This window comes from Cydia splendana, chromosome 9 (genome assembly GCF_910591565.1).
Source record: "Cydia splendana chromosome 9, ilCydSple1.2, whole genome shotgun sequence".
NCBI classification, from domain to species: Eukaryota; Metazoa; Arthropoda; class Insecta; order Lepidoptera; family Tortricidae; genus Cydia; species Cydia splendana.
In genome coordinates, this window is record NC_085968.1 from 12,590,466 (window position 1) to 12,610,540 (window position 20,075).

Sequence of the window (20,075 nt, forward strand, 5' to 3'; positions counted from 1 at the left end):
TAATCTTCTGGTACTTTATTTCATGCATGATGTAAAATAATTTCTTTTAAATACAGTCAAATACCCTATTGTTACATGCGTTAGTAGCAAATGTATGAACTCGCACTTAACACTAATCAATGTGTAAACAGGGCCTAAGTCATAAGTACGTATTTAGTAATTATGTATGTTAAAATCAACACAACATCAATAACAGTACATTGTCATTAAAATATGAGCGCAACATTATATATTACACTAGTTGAAAGTCGAGTCCGAAACGGGCCAGTAGCGTGGCAAGTGCTATCTCCAACCATCTACAAGCGAAGCTGGCATTTTCGCTGTACAAATATAACTTGGGACGTGTTCCCAGTGTTCTCACGCGTTCCTTTTTCTCCCGGGAGAAATATTATAGGACATAGCTCGTATTGCATACCTCGCTTTATGGTCCCGGTACTGCGTTTTATTGCCCGGTGGCTCGCCGAAGATTTCGCACTAGCCGCTGAGAGCTACCGGTAACGGCTATCAACATGCGATCGCGCCTTATTATCTTAATACGAACATGTTCTAATGTGACATGTATACATGTCATTTGTACGGTTATTTAAATGAGAGAATACTCTTTAGCCTGGTTTCGTAGGTATCCTAAACTATACCTACTCGTGGACAAATTTAGAGGAACGCAAAAAAAGATTTAATTACTGAATTACAGCACCTAGAGTATTTTTCAACTCGTAGGGTAGGATGACAGGTCTCTACAACTCTATATAATTTATAACCTAAAAACCCCAGAACTCGCAAAATTGTATTGAAATGAAGCATAGTTTTAATTTAGTTTTATTTCAAAATTAGTAGGTGCGTTCCTCCAAATTTGTCCATTAGTGTATGACATATACCTAATGTGAACATTTGGCCACAAACTTGATGTTGTCAAAATAAATAATTTAATTACTTCCTAATGAGCTTGAGTTAACGATAATGTACCTACTCATTGGCAAACACATCCGCTATACAAAGTGTCGTGACTTTGTAGTTATTAATTTATTTAAATAGAGCGAGCGTCCTCTATGTCCAAACTTAATTTGTACCTCACATGTAACCACCAGAACATATTCAAATGAGACCCTGTCACTTGTCCACTAAATTACTTTCGACTTCTAATTACTCGTGAACCTCATAAATATTATAAATCAAATTAACGCGGACTTAATCTTATTAGATTATAATTATTTTATTAGGTGCAACAAATAATTACCCAACAAGCATGTAAGTGTCGCGTAACCATCTGTATTGTCGAAATGTGGGAACGTTTACAATTGAGCCAAGTGCATGAAAATTGGAGTAACCATAATAGATGAGATTGGGTAGATTCTGTTGTTCTAAGTTGGCTGCATTATCCAATTAGGTGTGTGGACAAGGTCACCGCATAATGGCAGCCGCTAATTGCCGTGTACTAGTTTTGGGCTTTTAATTAATTCTCGTCAGCGTGTGTTGACTGACGCAACGATACTGCTAGATATCTTTTACGTTTTTAAATGCAGTTTTATCGTAATTAGTGAAGGTCAACCTTATAAGTTAGGTACTAGCCACAATAATTTTATCATAAAGAGAATTAGTATCAGTTCATATCTACGTTTCGAATGTAGGTAGGTACTATTTTATTTTATTTTCTTTATTGGGGAAAAAAACAGACATAGGCAGATAATACAAAAAGAGGACATAGGTTTATACATAGGTTTATAGGTTTATGGGTTTTACTAGTAGTATATTTTATTCAATTACATACATAGTACCTTGTGAAACAAAGTATTTTTGTGGTAGTATTGAATCAAGCCGTCTTTAAGAAGTCATGCAGGGGCTCAGTAACGCGCGCGAGAATGCTTCAGGATTAGCTTTTGCACTGCATCTCGCCGGGACGCACATTGTCTCGCAATTCCCACAACGAAAATAAAAGTGAGAATTCAATCTCTTCCAAGCCTTCAACGGTACCTCTCTACAGTACACTGAGTTTAAATACCCGCACCGACATCCGGGTAGCCGTGACTCAACCGTCCAACCGAATAAGAACCGTTTTTTAATTCATATTTTATAGTCGAATGTAAATTAAAACGCAAAACGTGGTTGGTTATTCCTTGTTCAAAGCGGTGTAATTTAAAGAACCATGACGAGTTTGTACAAGATTGCCAAAATAATGTTTGAAATTGTCGTTGGGAGTCGGAGCAGAGGGAGTCGGTCCGCTTGAATGACGGGGATGATGTAACGTGCAGCGGCCATTCCGCTAGTTAATGTCCGCGATGCGGGTATTAAGGTAAATTGTACAATTGTGCGCACGGGCCAGTCGTTAGCCGCGCGGCTGACGTGCCGGCCCGCCGGCCGAATGTCTCATTGTTTCGGCTTTATGCGTCGACCTCAGATTAGAAGTCTAACCGCAAGATTTATGGCGGTCATGGAGCTAGGCGAGCGACGAACCTCGGTGGATTTCGTCGAAACGCTAAACTTCTTACGAGCCCAATTTGTGGCGTTTAATGCGTTGTCGTGCCTGCGTGCATGCCCCGCCTTTTTATTGGCGTCCCGTAACAGTAAACATCACCCATTCCGCCGGCTCGAACCGCCTTCTTGTACATAAGCGATTGTACGAAGATAAACGCAGTTTCTGAGATGCTCGTCTGATACAGCTAGAGTTCCTAATAGAAATGCAAATCCTCGACACTTCATTCAATTTGTAAGGTCGCAGTCAAATCGTAATTTGATTACAGGATTTATGAATAGTTAATGATGGGTGTTCATATCTGCGTGTAGAAATCGGCGGGTCGAATTCCTAAGGCTCGGTTGGTTAGGGCGAGTACACAAATTGGTCGGATTCTTACACTCACCAATCTTCGCTTGGGCTTGATGAGGGGTCTGTTCTGTCCGTTCATCTTGTAGTAGAGGCCGCACGCGTTGCAGAGGTAGTGGCCGGTGCCGTCGCGCCGCCACAGCGGCGTGCTCGTCGCACCGCAGTTGACGCACTCCCGACCCTCTGCCATACAACACATAGCATTAACTACAATAACACACGTAACGGAAATTCAGGAAAATTACTACATTTGAGAAAGCGTTGCCAAAAGTACACGAGCACAAATGGGCGGGTTTCTGCGATATGTCATAATAATGTTCGAATTCCGGAATCTTGATTCCTTCCACGAGCGAGTGTATTTTTGGCAAGCCTGCAATTTGTGCTTCGTTAAGGGTGAGAGAATAATAAACTAGAGGGTGTATAATAAACAGTAGTGACTATTTAGAGCATATTTTTGCAAATATTTAAATTACGTTATAACTTACTTTGTTGCTTTAAAATAATTATAGTAAAAAAACTTATGTATTATCACATTTAACCTTATTATATGCTATCATATACATATTATAAATAATTAAAAAAACCACACAAGCAAAACAAAAATCAACACCATTAGGAAACCATAGTAGATTCACATGAGGGACAAAGGGTATAAGCAATAAAAGTGCAAATAAAAATAATCAAACGTAATTCAGTATGTTAGTGTTATGTGAGAGATTTACCTGTCTCCTGGCAGGCTGGGAGATGAGAGAAAAAAACACATTCAGAAACATTACCAATCAAATTTCACTAACAAAGCATGCAGACACGTATTACGCTAGAAACAAATACTACGCTAGCATTAATTTACCTCTTAGACAATAAAAGTAATTGCAATTTACAACGAAAAGTAAGTAATATATTCAATTAACCAGGGAAAGCGTACCGTCATGCCGGAGGAAAAATTCAATCAAGATTTTTTACACGCAAGGAAAACAAGAGAAAGTTACACTTAGCGCGCAGCGAGCGGAGCGCCCTTCAAATGCTGAATATTTTTAGTTTTCGCACACACGTGACTATGTTTAAACTATTACCTACCTAGCTTTACCTTGAAATTATTTTATTTTAGCAAGGCTCAGGCCAAAGGTAAGTGGAAACTGATCCTAGAATGGCTAACCGATATGAAATGAAAAAAGGAATACAAGTAAACAATTACCTGCCCATAAAATAATTAGCATTTTGGAAACGGCAATAACAAAAGCTAATCGCTATAAAAATAAATGATGTTACAAAAATGTTCGAGAGCGTCTAGTGGGAACCAGAGCGGAACCAGAGCTATAAGGTAATGTATGTACATGCTGATTTTCGCAATCTGTGTACGAACACGTCTAAAATTATATTATACTGAAGCATAACATCTTATCCATTTGTTGCTAATCTACCTATGATGAAATAAGCTCATACGTATATGAAACCGATTGTCTTCACAGCACAGATACCTACTGAAGCATGGATTCGCAAAATACTACGGATCAAAAATGACTCATGCCCACTTACTATTTAAATCATGCATGAAATATTTACATTTAACCCCCAGGATGAGTCACCCTCCGTGGAGATTGTGCAACCAGTTTTCTTTTATGACTTTAGAACGAATACCACCAAAACGAGCAAATGTGGGTACCATATTTACATGGTTAGCGAGAGGATGTGTTCACAATATGGGATGCACGCGCCCGCCCACAATCTTTCTCTAAACTCGATTACTCGATCGATGATTTACTGCAATCTAATTAAGAATCTCATCTCGTTACTCTCACGTCCCGAAGGTACGTACCTATTTAATAATAATATGCGATGAAATGCGCACAAAATGTAATCTGACCGCCCATTGCGCGTAGATATCCAAATCAACAGAGTCACATTCGTATGTTTACTAACAGACGGTAATAGATTCAATGATACAAGTTTATTGCCCTACAGATTGTATCGGCAGATCGTATATCGGTATCTCTATAATAACATTATGTATCTAGATCTGATTATTCACGTCGGGACAGACAACGATCCTCTGCATAATTAATATTCGTAAGGACGCGCAACGAGAAGGTGAAAGTGACCGAATACGATAGAAAAAATAAGTTAAACGAACCGAGAATGTTTTACGAGCTTTAGGCAGAGCAGCCATTCATCTTTTTTATGTAAAACCAGATCACAACCGGCAATTAAATCGCCCGGACCTTATCGAAAACTTATTGCGATCGAACCGACGACTCACTTTTTGGACTAACCCTTTATTTTTTTGTTATTTGTGTCGATAAAGCCTGTAATTTGTTCCGAAGATTGTAATAAATAAACACCAATAACGATTATTAGGAAAAAATAACAGGATATTACACGGAACGAGAAGTTTGATGTTAGTGTTTCTCGCTTTGAGACTGATTTAGTTGAATAGTAACGTCTCTATTTGGTAAAACTATGGCCGTTTGTGAAAGTCGGCGGCCGCGGGCGCGAGAGATTTACAGCCGCCTGCCCTCTTGCCTCGACATTACACGTATTATTAAAGAGAGCAGTATTTCTGATTAATTACCATCCGATTTAATTGTCCAGACTGGTCCGATCAGTTCAATCGTCACGATAACCGTTTTTCGATTCGTTCGCATTGTAAAAGTTACGTCTTTATTTTATTTACACGATAATTGAACTGCCTTCCGGCAACAAAAGCCATTGTAACTTGATTTTTGGTAAAAAAGAATAATTGACCTTTCGTTGACCTGATGCGAATAAACGCGCCAACCCTATATCTGGTAGAAAAATAGTTTAAGCGAAATCTCCAGTGTTTGTTCAAAATTAGAATGCGGTTCATTCTCTTTATTGCGGGGAGTGACGGCGGTCGTGACGCGGCCGCGCTACGTGACCGCGATAAAAGATTTTCATCTGCCATATTTACGTAGCAGAGTGGGCGGTTTTTATTTTTCAAGAGTCTCCAGACGAGCGTACTTCGGTACAATGTTTTCACACGCCCTCCGGCGTGGGGAAAACACCGAAAACCACGCAGCGGTTTACGAGAGCGGCCTCGAGTGATGTTGACCCGGCGACTCCGGGGGATGGAGGAAAAACTATCGATGCGTACCCGGCGGCGCCGCCGTTACTCCTCAATGAGACAGCACAAAAACTAGACTAGTTTTATAGCCACGACGTGTACATAGTAGGGTAATGTAATTTAAATGAAGGACTAATTCGCTCCCGTGTACCGTGACGCGCTCTTGGCGCATCGGCCCATCAACACGTAACGGTGAGGCTATTTTGCATACAAACCATTACATTATTGCTCAAAACTTATTCTTTGTTGCGCCACAGAGGCTGTTATTAGGCCTTAATTACATGCCTGTATGCAAATAGGAAATTTTAATGGAAGCCAATGATCTCGCGCGAGGCCTCTCCTTTCATTAAGCATTAACGTGGCTGGAAATCCTGTAGTTTTTCTTACGGTATTGGTCTATTATTATAAGAACGATAATTGAAATTTGCATGTGTCTTCGTGCATGCAAATGAGAACGAGGGATATCTCGTTCAAGTGTTCGTAAAACACGTCGAGCTGGTAGACTATATAGGAAAATCTATTCATAAACGGGTCTTGTAAATTGATCTCATTGGTTACATGTGTTTATGCTGGTTTACGCGGGACTCTGTAGTCGTTCTTTGAAATGATAGGATTAGTTTGATTATGGTTTAATCCCATCAACTCATGACAGATGGTACCTATGGCCCTCATATAACTTGCTGATCTTCTTATTGACCTGATCAGTCCTCCTGGTCAGGTCACATGCTCCACATCAGCCAGAACTTGTCGTGGCTGTTAATTTCTACATGTGACAATAAGACCAAGGTACGAGTAAATTTAGCAACGCAGTGATTGAATAGGAGGACGAACAAGAATTTTATGAATTAAGACTTTTAGCTGATCTATGTATACTTACCTATAATTTGTATGTTCAAACGTTCGCTATTGTAGTGTTTTCCAGTTGTCTGTCTCGGACTGTAGGAATAAAGCCATTTTTCACGTTCCATGCGCCGCGGCCGGACGCTCTCGTATTTGCATTCGTTATTACGGTCCGGAGATAATTACGTGTGACGAGCGCAGCGCTGCACTGAGGGCCTACCGCGAGCCACGTTCGACGTGTTGCCTCTCTGTCACACGTGTAAAGTGTGACAGGGAGGCAACACGTCGAACTTGCTTCGCGGTAGGCCTTCTGAACCCGCGGTAATAACCCGACTGCTGCCGACCAGCGCCGACTGCCAAACGACAGAATACATATGTGCTGGTCGAATCAGAGCTAATGCGAGTATTGTATTAATCTGTCAATATTTAACTAGACATTCGGCGCCACCACTTCCGAATAAATCTGTTAGTAATAGCAAAAAGAATAGATGGTATAGAGGGGTCCTGTCATTATAAATTTTGTAGTCACTGTAAATTTACTGCCATCTATCGACACACGACTAAAACTCAAAATGAAAACGTATAAAGTTATCAAAAAATGTATATATATGGATAAATGATTTTATTATTTTTATATCATTTTGATCCATGTTCATTCACTGATATCTATGTGTTAAAATTGTTAAATATGAAACGGTGTCGTCACGCCATCTAGCCGAGGATAGGCTAAAGGTGTGTGCGGCATCTACTCGAGAATGACTTTTACTTGAATTCCGAGGCACGTTTTTTCCTTAGACTTTATTCGTCTTATACGAAGTTATATATGTCTTTGGTAATAGGTACTGCTGCAGAGATTGATAAACGAGTCTATTACTTACCGCGATCAAAATTTTGCTAAAGATACGATATGGATCAGATATTCCAGTGGCAAATGTGGCGGTTCTTCAAACAAAAACGATAAAAAATTCGCAAATTTTTGACGTATCTTAATGTTCGAATCAGGCCGAGAGGCTCAATTTCGCATGGCTAAGGTTTTCACAAATGTTTTCCATACACTGAACAGAGCTATTTCGCCTCTCGATGTCTCATTAACGTTCAGTTTTGCACACTTGAGAGAAACTGGAGGATAAATAACGATGCCGAAACCATAAGACATTTTCCACGTTTTGAATAGCGTATTTATAAGTAGATGCTCTATATATTATCGTGGCTTTAGTGGCTGAACAAAACGGAAATAAATCGTTTACTAAATGAAATACCGTAAAAACGGGGTGAGTAGGTTTCGCGGGGAGAGGTGGGTTATGAGAGAAGGTTTGAGAGGGGGGTGAGAAGGGATTTTAAGGCTACTGCTATAAAAATAATGTATTCCAATTTAAAATGGAGCTATAGTAATACGCATAAAAAAAAATCGATCCAACAATCTTCCAAAATCACCTTTGTATGAAAACCCCTCTCACCCCAAATACGAGGCACTACGGGGTGAGGTGGGTTTTCCTCTTTATCGTCAAAGTTATGAAATGGAACTACCCAAAATAAAATAAAAACTAAAATACAAACGTCCGGAACACTTATTATATACACCATTCAGTTTTCATATGTAAAAATAAAATGTTATCGAGGTTTGAATTTCAGTTTTGACCCTACTCACCCCATTTTACGGTAATAACTAGATATCATAGGAAATTTAAGCATTTCGGAAGTGCTTCTAATTAACTCATTATTTTAGCTCGGCTTTGGCACCTACATCAAAAGCATTTGTAAACCCGATTGTCAGAATTGTATTCAAAACCCTATTGTCCTCATTATAATTGAATTAATCACTAAAGTTCCGAGGCTTAAATAAAATGCAAATTTCAAAAATGCAATTGTAACCCACAACCCGCATCGGCGGAGCGTGACGGACGCAGTAGGTACTACGTGCACGTTTTCGGTGTGTGTGTTACAAAAATATTCATTAGTGGCTTGTAGGTACGTTGCATTGCGACTACGTAGAGTTATTAATGTTTTAGTTGTTTGGTAAAATGATTAACAACACAGTGTTACCTACCTTCTGTGCTAAAATACAACGCATTAAAACTGTCCGGTTTTTTCTAGTTTTAAGTACGTTTACTCGACATTAAATTTTATAAAAAAAATCACTAGGTGACATAAGGATGGTGTTTAGTAAAAATGTGTCAACCCACATTCATTTTGCAATAAAATGTCAACTTTAAGCGTCATTTTTTTGAGTTGACATCTTATTGCGTAATTAATGTGGGTTGACACTATTTGTTAAAACTAAGTTTTTAACAAATAAGAAAAATGCCAAGGAACTCGAGTTCTTGTGTGTCCATAGCGTATTAATTCCATTAAAGTCTTCTTGCACAAACATTATTGTAAATAAAAACATCAAATAGTTATTATATGAAGTGTTAGCAGCACACGAAAGAATGGATGCCAAATAATAACATATTATAGTGGAGTCGGGACTTCATTCCAGCGGCGCGGCGGGCCGTGGCGCTCGCGCACGTACGGCGACGCTAATTGGTTGCGCAAGCACATGCAACGGCGTCGTCGCAACGACATAACCTGCGTTGAGGGGTGTATCCCGGGATCCCCTTGCTAAAATTAAATAATCTTTTTGAAAATCTGAAGTCGTTTCGGGGAAATCGTGCTTCTGAGTACGGAATTTAGATTTGTAACTCCTAATGCAAATTTCGTATTATAATTATTGTGGGAACACAAAGAATTAGATATAGGTAAGGTGTAATCAGTGTTGGCCGAAAGTTAATCCAAATTGAAAATGCTGGCCATTAACCATTATAAATTGAACCGTAATCTGTAATCGTCCGTTACGGTTTAAGGTTCAATTTATAATGGTCAATGGCCAACATTTTCAATTCGCATTAACTTTCGGCCAACACTGGGTGTAATAACCTATTGATGATCATTTGATAAACAAACCCCATTTTATGCATTACTAGATATTACAAAACATAATATGTAGGTAACTACACTACATACTGTAATTTTTCCGATATGCAAAAAATTCATTATTTTCTCTTTTTTTATCCTTCGGATTTGATAGCCGTTACTTTTTCTATCCTAGCATACTTATTATAGTCAGACCAAGAAAAGTCTGCAGCGGATTTGATAGCCCACGCAGTGCAAGTGTTATTTTAAACGTCAAACTTCTATGAAATTATGACGTATAAATGACACTTGCACTGCGTGGGCTATCAAATCCGCTGCAGACTTTCTTGCTCCGACTCTACATGCCAATAAATGTTTCTTTCTGGCTGCCACTGTCTATTTGGTTTACATTAGTTGTATGTACCTATATATACAGTTGTAGATGTATTAGGTACTATGACTATGACAGTCGTAGCCAGAAAGAAACGTATCTATCGGCATGTATGTTAGGATGTCATCGTCGGCCATAGGAAGCCCGGTTAAATGTCGTAGGTAAGACTCTGATAACAGCTGACTGTGAAAAGTATACTCTAACCCCTAACATTAAGGTACGAAATCGAAGGAAGGAATGAACATTGACCAGCCACTGCATAGTATTATTTAAGAGCTGATTATTAAATTGTTGAATTGTTTAATTTAAATGCCATTTGAATGAATGGAGTTTTAGAAAGTATGGAGTGGAACGGTTGGGTTGTGGTCGAGATGTTGGTACGCGGCGGTTGCCCATTTGTTTTAAATGCCCTTTCCATGACATTCCTTTGTACGAACAACTATTTGGGCAGTTTTTAGTCACGATTTACCGTACACCATTAATTGTTATGTTTTATCCGAAATCTGGGCGTGATTTTGCGATCCGATTTTAAACACGAGACAATAATAAATGCCATTTAAGATTATTTGCATGGCGGGTATTAAGCATGCCTCACCATGAACGTTACCTACTAACAGTTTTTACCGTATATATTCCGTATCACACAATGTCGGTAATTAACAGTCGGTTACAAGAAACAATCAAGTAGTACTTAAGTAACAAGGTATCGTTCAGATCAATTAACTACAGTTTTTGTGAGTGCAGACAATACGGCAGCTGTGCCATCGATACTGCATTCTGCATCAACTTTAAGTGCTGATAATCGAACTGTTGTAGATGATGGCGATTGAATGAAGACTATGAAGAGCTTTAATTCTGGAAACGGTGTTTGATAGGAGCGCTGGTCCGAGGTCAAGCGATCGGCAACAATGGAATGGGCTACATCCGGCCTCTGCACATTATCATATAGCTTCCACCGAGGAACCGCTAGCATATCGGCCCGAGACTCGAGCCGCACTTACCTCCCGCGGATTTACATGCTACCATTTGCTTTTAAATCGGCGACAATGAAGAATTTTATTGTCGCTAAAACTTATGCAAATAAATTCATTGTAAACTTCTGTTCAAAAGAGCGCATATTTTATAATGCATTAAAATGATATTTAGGGAGATTAGTATACAAAAAAGATAATTTATAGGCTGATATTTCCACATTCTCGGAACGTGTGCGGCGATAAACCTCTGAAGAATTTTCTGACGTTCCGCAAGTGCGAATAAAATGAATGTGGTAATACAAAATGCTAAACGGGCCTACTTGGGTAGTAACTAGTAGGTATGGTAGCGTATGGCATTAAGTTTTTTACAACAATTAGCGAGAACACGCTGAACCGGACAAAAACCGAGTAACGACGCGTAAACACTGTATAAATTGGATACCAAACTACTGTAATTAATTGGATAGTCTATGGCGGAATCTTACCATTTGCCTCGCAGACAAATTGATATATAGAATAATGCATTGCAGTCACCTTCAATTACAGCGGAGCCTGAAACATTTGCGTAGGCAACTTTAATTCGTTATTCCATGTTACGATTACCATAATACAGCATTATACGGAAAATTTATGAAGTGATATTCACTTTTGACTAGTAGGTAGATTGTCTGAATAGTTCTTCCGTGTAATGCTTTTTAATTAGCGCGCCGTTTTCATTCGCTCTCCTGCTGTCTTATAATCTTATGGGAAACCATCTCTAACTAGTGCAGCGGAGATCTTAAATCGCGCGCGTGAGATTCCATGCTAACGTTAATCCATTAGAAAATCCACTAAATATTGAACCCACAATTGAAAAGGCTCGCTATTCAATGGCCGCATGTTGCACATTCATTACCCCGATGTGAGACAATAAAGGACGGCCATTTTTGGTTCCCGTCCATTGTCAAAGCTTAACAAGTGTGAGAGGCTATAATTACAATTTTAAAAATGTATGAAATAAAGCAGTCGCATTATGTGGTGTTAACACAATTTACTGTTGAGTAATTTTTCGTTATAATACGCACCGTAGCGGGTAGCATTGCGAAAAGTTTGCATCACAATAACCGGCGCAACAATACACGCATTAACGTAAAGGTCATGACGAACAATATCTCTATAAATGAGCCTTACGAGTAAACGATATATTCTACTAATTATACATTCATTTTTACTAGTTCACAAATCACACGAGATGTAATTCGTAAAAAACATAATTTCTTACTCCAAGCTGCATTTGTTATAGTTATGCAACTACTTTAGTCTAATAAATAATCTCGAAAACCTAATCCTTTCCTATCCGAGTCTCGAAACATTGCAGCATTTAAAAAAAAACAATAAATAGCACCACTACCGAACAACTATGTCTACGAAGTCTATTCTTCAAACGAACGAAAGTGACGTGAATTAATTTCGCAATTAAACTCTAATTTCTAAAACGGTCTTGAGAGTTAATAGAAATCTACTTAGAGCATTTGTTTAATTGCGTAGACAATAGTAAGTTGCAATTAAGTAATGGGAAACAGTTGGTTTGTTTGGTCAACATCAAAAGAGCCCGCGTGGGTTCACATGCTAAACGTAACAATGATTATTGTGCGCCCGCGCGCCAGCCCTACGTGTGGACGCCAACGGCGACCGACTTAACTAGGCATGGGAACATCCAGCTTCCAGCTACAGACGTAACTGCAGCTCTAGCGTATTCCGCTCCTAATCAACTTTGTGCACGCATCAGAAAATATCCACCTATGCAATGCACGGACCTACCAAGATGATTTCATTAAACATCAAACTTGCCAATCGAGATTCCTTGCTTAATTATGTGAATGCTAATGATCATATTCGTATGTTAGTGACCTCCACCGTGTGTTAGTGTTAGGGTAAGCGTCAGACCAGTTAGTTATCCCAAGCCCGTGTACTGAACACAAACGTGTGGCGCCACAACCCGGCGCCCGGTGCAGGATACCCCGCTTATCCGACCACATCGACCACTTCCAATAATTATTACCGCACAATGACATTTTGAAATAACGAAATATTAATCTCCAAGTGCTTATCTAATTAATAAATCGACATTGTCGAATAGATGAAGCTGAGATTCTAATTACGCGAGTACTATCGTGGCAGCCATTTTGTAAAGGCTTCCGATTAACGAGTCTTGAAACGCCTCACAGGCTATTTGATTATAACGACTGTGAATTTAGTACTCATAAGTGAAAGCTCTCTGGTAGTTTGATAAAGAGAGCAGTTCCGTGTCTCCAATTCATAACCTTTTAAGTCTAGACAGTTATTGCTAACTGTATATTAATTCGATAGTGTGATCGGGTAAGCGTTGTATGATGGTGTGAGTATCGCGTGCGTCCCAGCGAGGCGAGGCGGTGCAAGGCGAGCGAGTAGTCCCTGCGGACTCACCGGCGCTAGTTCGCGTCTTGTTCGGCCGCGGTTTGTTCTGCTGTTGCGCCCCACTATACCCCTTGCCCTGGTAGTTGTAGTAGTCGCCGCCGGCGGCGTTGTACTGGGTGTTGTACTCCCCGGAGGGCTGACTCGACTCCTGGGGACACGACTCCGGCTGCGCACCTTCGCGTTGTTTGGACGGCGGCGCGCCCATCATGGGCTTGACGTCCCCACACAGCGGCAGCTCTTGCTGTTGCTGCATGAAGGCGACGCTCATGGCCGTCGCGTGGGCTACGGCGGCTTGATAGTCTTGCTGGCCTAACGCCGCCGCGGCCACAGAGTCCGGCGTGGAGTCCTTCGGCGGCGTCGGTGGAAACGAGAACAGGGGGTGCGGATGATGGTGTTGCGCGGGGGATAGGGGCTTGTCGGCGGGCGCAGCCTCCTGCTGAAAGCTGCCGCCCCACGCGCCACTGCTGAGCGCCTTTGACTCCAGCCATGGGTGCAGCGGCGTGTGGAAGTGCGGCCGACACACCTGCCCGCTGCCGCCGCTTAGCGTTCGACCTGCGTACACAAAAAATATTATTCCACACTTGTAAACTGATTCCTAAAGTTATGATTATGCGAGTATGAATGAAGAACTGAAGTCGTAATTCAAACGCTCAACGACATTAGCATTCGTACTTTGATTCCCTTAACCTCTTCGAGTTTACGAGCGTTTAAGTAACCATTATCGTCGCGGACGAGATCTACTGATAGGACAGGCATCGTAACACGAGCCCGAAACATCAAAACTTGCCGTCATTAGGAGGGATAATTTGAAGGCGTTTTGTTACCCCGCCCGCGCTTACCTAAATTAATATCATTTCTGTCTAACAACTGGTCTTTCACACGACATCTTCATCTCAAAATATTGTTATAGCGGTCATGAATATTCTAGTCTAATGCATATTTGATAAACAAATAATGGGTATAATTCCGAGCGAGCCGGCCGGGCGCGTCCGTGAACAAAGGCCGCTCTTTTCCGAAATGTTTCAAAAGCGCCGTGTCACAACAGTGAGCAATTAAAATAGTAGGCCAGCTGGAAATTTCATTAATTATGTACTCAGTTCTGATTATACACCGCGTTGATTTGTTTGCGTACGTGGTTAAATCGTGAAACTATACAAAATAAAGCTTCTGTTTGCGAAACGGAAAAATAGTAACGGCACTTTATTCGCTCAGTTCGTGTTGGCGTCAGTCCTCCCCTTTTTTAATTCAATTGTATTTGACAATTATTATTTAAACGTGAAGGCGAACATATGTACCGGTGTGTACATTTGGAAGGGTGCCGTAATGATATCTGTTGGGCTGGTTCGATTGGTGGGTTTGTTAGGGGCCTTCCCTACCGCGACCGCCCCGCTGCCTCGCAGTGCGCTGCGGGTACTCAACTATTGGGTTACTTACTGTTAACTCACTGTGTAGGTACAATATGTTAAATGTATGCATTTTATTCAATCATAATATGTTACACGTTATATTTTCACAGCATGAGGCAAAGTGAAATAGCTAAACTGAAATTTAGGGACAGACTCCCTGTGTACACGTGCTTACATAGACAATAGGCTCGCATACATGCCCGCATCACATCGCCAGGTGTCGATCGCAGTAGAGATTATCGTCTATCAGCGATGTTATCGAGCCCGTACGGCGTACATTGCGCGCTATCCAGCTAGACAAGCCGATTGAACAACAAAAAAATTCAATGAATGACACAAATGATCCTCCGCGGTGAAAAGTCGGGTATTGTTTCAGCCTGTTACTCGTATTTTCGTATGTTAATGCATAGGCAGACACTGTTCTCGCGCCAATTATACATTGTAATTTATTAGTGCAATACAAAAGCGAACGATTCCTACAGGCATAATCACGTAATCTGCCGGTCATTACAACAAATACATGTAGAAAACAATAATTACTAAAATATAATCAATCTTTGGCATTAAGCGGAGTGCACAGCAACGTTTTGACAGGGTCCGCGCACCCCCGCGTTAGGCCAGGGCCACAATAGCAGGCGATGGCGGACGATAAGCGTATGAATAATTCGTGTTATCGCGCCATCTCGCCACATGCCCTACCTGCCCGGTACCAAGGAGCTCCAAATAATCCAAATCAGTAGTTGTGCGACAAACGCAGGGTTGCTCAGGGTAATTTCGACGGGTAGTTAGCATAAAATAAAGATGTAACATCGTGTTTTTGCAGTTAATTTAACTCTTCAACTTCATGTTTCTTGAAATATAGTCAAATGGAAACAAATTGGGCAACAAAAACTATCAATTTAAATATTGTAACTATTTAGTGTAAGTCAAGTCACCTGTAGGTACAGTACAGGCCCATTATAAATTATTGACATAACAAAATAGATTTACAACTACGCTTTTACTTTCATATATTTACAAACTACGAAAACACAAATTACAAAACAAAACCGTGGTACGGGGTCGTGCTTTTTATTCATTAAGGGCTTTCAGTCATTGTACCAGATACGCCATTTGAACAGCCGGATTGTACCTACTCGTACTCCATTTCACCAAGGCTAATAGAAAACAAAAACTACACAAATAAGGCACGGAAATTAAATTAGGATTCCAGATGCGTTATCTGGGGAAATCTCGCATGCATACGTAATTCGTATGGCCCACATTAAGTGGTCCTCTCGAATAGGATGCTAGTTTTACGCGTTCTCGTTATCTTGAGAGCTTGTTTAGTTTTGATTCGAGTGCGGTTTTGTGGGACCAACAATAATTAAAGATGAATATAATACATTCAGCAGCTGGTCGCATTGCATATCTTGTTGACAGAGTTGGATTTTTTTTGATGATAAAATCAGTAGCTATGTAGATATTGATATTATACAAGTAAAAGTAAGTCTGAATTGGAGGTATTCAGAGTTATAATGAATAATGTGAATTATAGTAGTGAATGCCCGTATCGATCGCGCGCGCGAGTTCTCCCTGGTCCTGACAAGTATTGATTTATTTATTTATTTCCGCAAAAGTAATCTGCTCGTACTGCTAATCACAGTGGACAATCTCACTAAAATCATAAACCAATCGCGCGGCTTCTCACAGCACGACCGGGAACCGAACCCTGCCCCCATGGCAGATGCAACTCCTGATCTTATCACCGCGCCGCAGGCCCCTGGGCCCTGTTGTTTCACGAACTACGGGTGTTTACTCTCTGTAACGGTTTTCACCCCTTTTGCAGTAGACGAATCTTTTTAGCTATTATTCAGCTGCTCTGTTAGACACATGAGAATCATTTATCTTTTCATTTTTGCATATTCAACTACGTATACCATTGTTAGCACCTATACAATTAAAGTGAATCGGTTTAATTGACTCAATTTATAATGTCTTTGACACACTGAATGCTAAATACGGTATTCGTTTCGAACAAGTAAATTTCTCATTACTAATTTAAATATAAGGCTAATAGGTAGAACGAACACCAAAATAATGCTTTAATTTAATTTATCCGTCCCTTATTTATACATTGACAAACATATTAAGGCGTGGTTAAACTAAAATGAGCGCCCTCCTTTCCTTAGCTAGCGGCGAAAATGGCCCCTTCGGCTAAAATTGCCTCGTAACCGGCATGTGTAGAATACCCCTAATGTGCGCATGCCCTGCGCTTGATGCGCCACGCAGCATGACGTCTTCCGGTAATAAGTGCAATTACTTCCCCTAAGTATACCAATTTGATTACAGTTCAGAATTGTAACCCTATCGTTTATGTATAAGCGGGACTTAGGTGGTTACATTTTGTCGTTGCTTGTGGACAAAGATAGGGGAGTTGAAGTCGTGAGAACTTTCTTGCTGGTCGCCAAGGTCAGGCCGCAGCGTCGTCCAGTCTGGTGCGGTTTATTTGCAAACCGTGACATCAGCCGCATCCGCGATGCGAGCGTGCCGTGCGTATGCTTCTGCCTTTACAACCGCACGCATGCTATCTTATCCCTTCCACGCATTGTCTTTAGACGTGTTATCCTTTGTTGGAGGACAGTTCATTACGTGCTCAATCATCGGTACAGCGTAACCTCTATAGTGTTGTAATAAAGATTACGTTCCCGCGGCGAGCGTCCCCTGTGAAATGTCCGACGTGTTAGCGAATGATAAATGTAGGCGTCGGTATCGCGTATCGGATCTCAGCGTTCGCACGCCGAATTAATTTTAATTTATTGATCGTCGTATCGACGCCGAGTATTTTAGGTGCCTACTAAAGCTGAAACGATGTCTGTTTTGGTTTTGTAATAACATTAGCTACCCCGTTTATGTTTCACATTTCACAATCAAAAGGTTACAAGTACGTAAGCAGCTTTATGATAAATATGAGTCAAGAAGAATGCTGGCCCAGAACTTGCACAGCCGAAGAACCTGCGTGACTAGTTCAGTTGTTCCGTCCAGAAGTCAACTAATCGCCACGATGTTATCTAACCTTTGATTGAAGAGGAACTAAATGACAAATCATCCTAAGTGTGGGTACAGTAGCCAACCAACAACTTTTGCTACTTTCGTGGTGTAGTTATAGATGTAAGCTTATTTGCAACTGAATCCTTAACGTCCCGAAACTGGTTTTCAGAGTATTATTTTTAGTAATAATATTAATTGGCCGATCATTAATGAACGCATGAGATACAACCGTGACGGATTGACGGCAAAATACATTCGCTAATTAGGCGGATTTCCTTCAACAAAGTAATCCAAACCAGTCATACAAATCTGTAGTACATGCGTCGTAATGAATAGTAAATGAAACGATGTGTGTGTCTTTGTCAAGTGGTGATATACTTCGGTTGTTAACAGCCAAAAATATTTTACGATTGGTCTGATCGCGGCCCGAATGGTAAATGCGGCTCGCGGGCGGTCACTCCTCGCGTTACCTTGTGATTGGATTATAATGCTTTTATATTACAATTCTTATTATTGTGCCACCGAGCGCCGTGACAGGCGACGGCGGGAATAACAACTAGTGCCGGGAACGGAAAAGCTGTCGAGTTGCGCGACAACGCCAGCGAGTAGTGTTTCGACATTTTTGTTAATATTGGTAAAACGTTGGCTATAACGTATTTAGACAACATTTATTTTTCATAAATTGGTGTGTACCTTGGTCCTACTACATAAATACTATCTATACTTTGACGCCTTGGCAACTTTTGTTTACTTTAACTCGAAATACGAATAGGTAGGTATATCACGTTTAGCCCAGGTGACACCTATGATTAAGTAGGTACTTATTTAAACATTATTATATTGCCTAACAACATCCTCAAAAACGAGCTGGAAGTGAATAAAGCACGTTACATAAACTAGTTCGAGTAGTTTGTTTACTTCCCACTCTCAGTTTTTTTCGAGTACGTCAAAATCGATATTCGTTTCGACAGAAGCCGTTAAGCCCGGATTAGTCGTCGACTAGTCAGTCGACCGTCGTGGGTGTCTGCCCAATGATTTATAGCTCGCTATAGAACGGTTATAGCATTACGATAACACCACTAAAACATACAGAGTTTCGGTGATAACCGATAATTAAATTAAAACCCTATTGCTCGCTTAAGCGACTTTAAATGTAAAGTTAAGTTGACTGCAATAATCATAAATGGTTCGGTAATCCGCAACTTTAATGAGGCGAACAAATACAGACGATTCGCAACCGTCTTTTAAAAATCGTTCATCACCATCAGCCTGCAAAAAGCGTCCGTGTCTTTGTTTGCATGCACGTACGCTCTCAACCCCGCGAAGTACTACTGATATAATGCCTACATATAATAAAGTTATACAGCTAGCATTTTACGAGGTAACCTAAGTCGCGTAGAGTAGCCATGGCTACATTTTAACGAGATGATAGGACAATTTCTTCTCGGCCATTGCCGTGGCAGGAATTTCTTGCATACAGGACATGTAATCTTAAGCACATGCGCCCTGCATACGCGATGCACCGTCTTTGGAACCCACATTGTATTTTTATTTTATTTTCATACGAACCCATCACTTCTCATTAAGTGGCGTTTGGAGAATAACTTAACATCACTAATGTCCGGACACGAATTTTATTGTTATTGCATTTTAATAAATTTTCATTGTTTGGAGAGTTGTCAATGGACAGCACTGTTTCCGAGGAGCGAGGAAGGAAGTTGAAACTTTTGTTTTCGTTATAGAATCTGACAGATATTGTTTATTGATTAAGTTTTATGTTAATTGTTAGTAGGTACAAACGTGTTGTTATTTTTTTTTATATTACGAAGATAACCAATTGCTTTTGTGGATCTAAACCTTAATTGACATGAAGACACACCATCACCCATTTCTTTGCTTTCGCTAACTTCGTCGTGATATGGTTTCTATTCTACATTTATATACCCCCGTTTTCTCAAACAAACATCACATGACAAGATATAAAAGTACGACGAGAGTTCTTCGTCTAGCACAACTCATCTAAGCAACTCTATCCAAATCAGAGCCACTCGATCCAGTTAACCGTTCAAATCCAAGTTCATAGATGCGTAAAGCAGTTGTGGTAGTGACCGCACGGATATGTCACGTTACACTTGTGATTCAGAGATCAAAGCCACCGCCGCGTCTGCGCTCTTTGCTATGCCGCCGGCGTGCGCAGTGCCAACCTGCC

General features: G+C 40.5%; 1 protein-coding gene across 4 annotated transcripts in view; it reads right to left on the reverse strand.

Annotated features, from left to right (window-relative positions):
• LOC134793587 (GATA-binding factor C-like) overlaps positions 1-20,075 on the reverse strand; it is a 108,900-nt gene that overhangs the window by 49,336 nt on the left and 39,489 nt on the right. The window contains exons 3-5 of one of the 4 annotated variants that reach the window (XM_063765209.1): positions 13,605-13,982; positions 3,538-3,552; positions 2,847-2,998 (exon numbers count right to left, since the gene is read on the reverse strand). In XM_063765209.1, coding sequence (XP_063621279.1) covers positions 2,847-2,998; positions 3,538-3,552; positions 13,605-13,982 — 545 coding nt within the window. Of the gene's footprint in view, positions 1-2,846; positions 2,999-3,537; positions 3,553-13,439; positions 13,983-20,075 lie in introns of all 4 variants that reach the window. The other 3 variants (XM_063765207.1, XM_063765210.1, XM_063765208.1) reach the window with 3 other exon arrangements.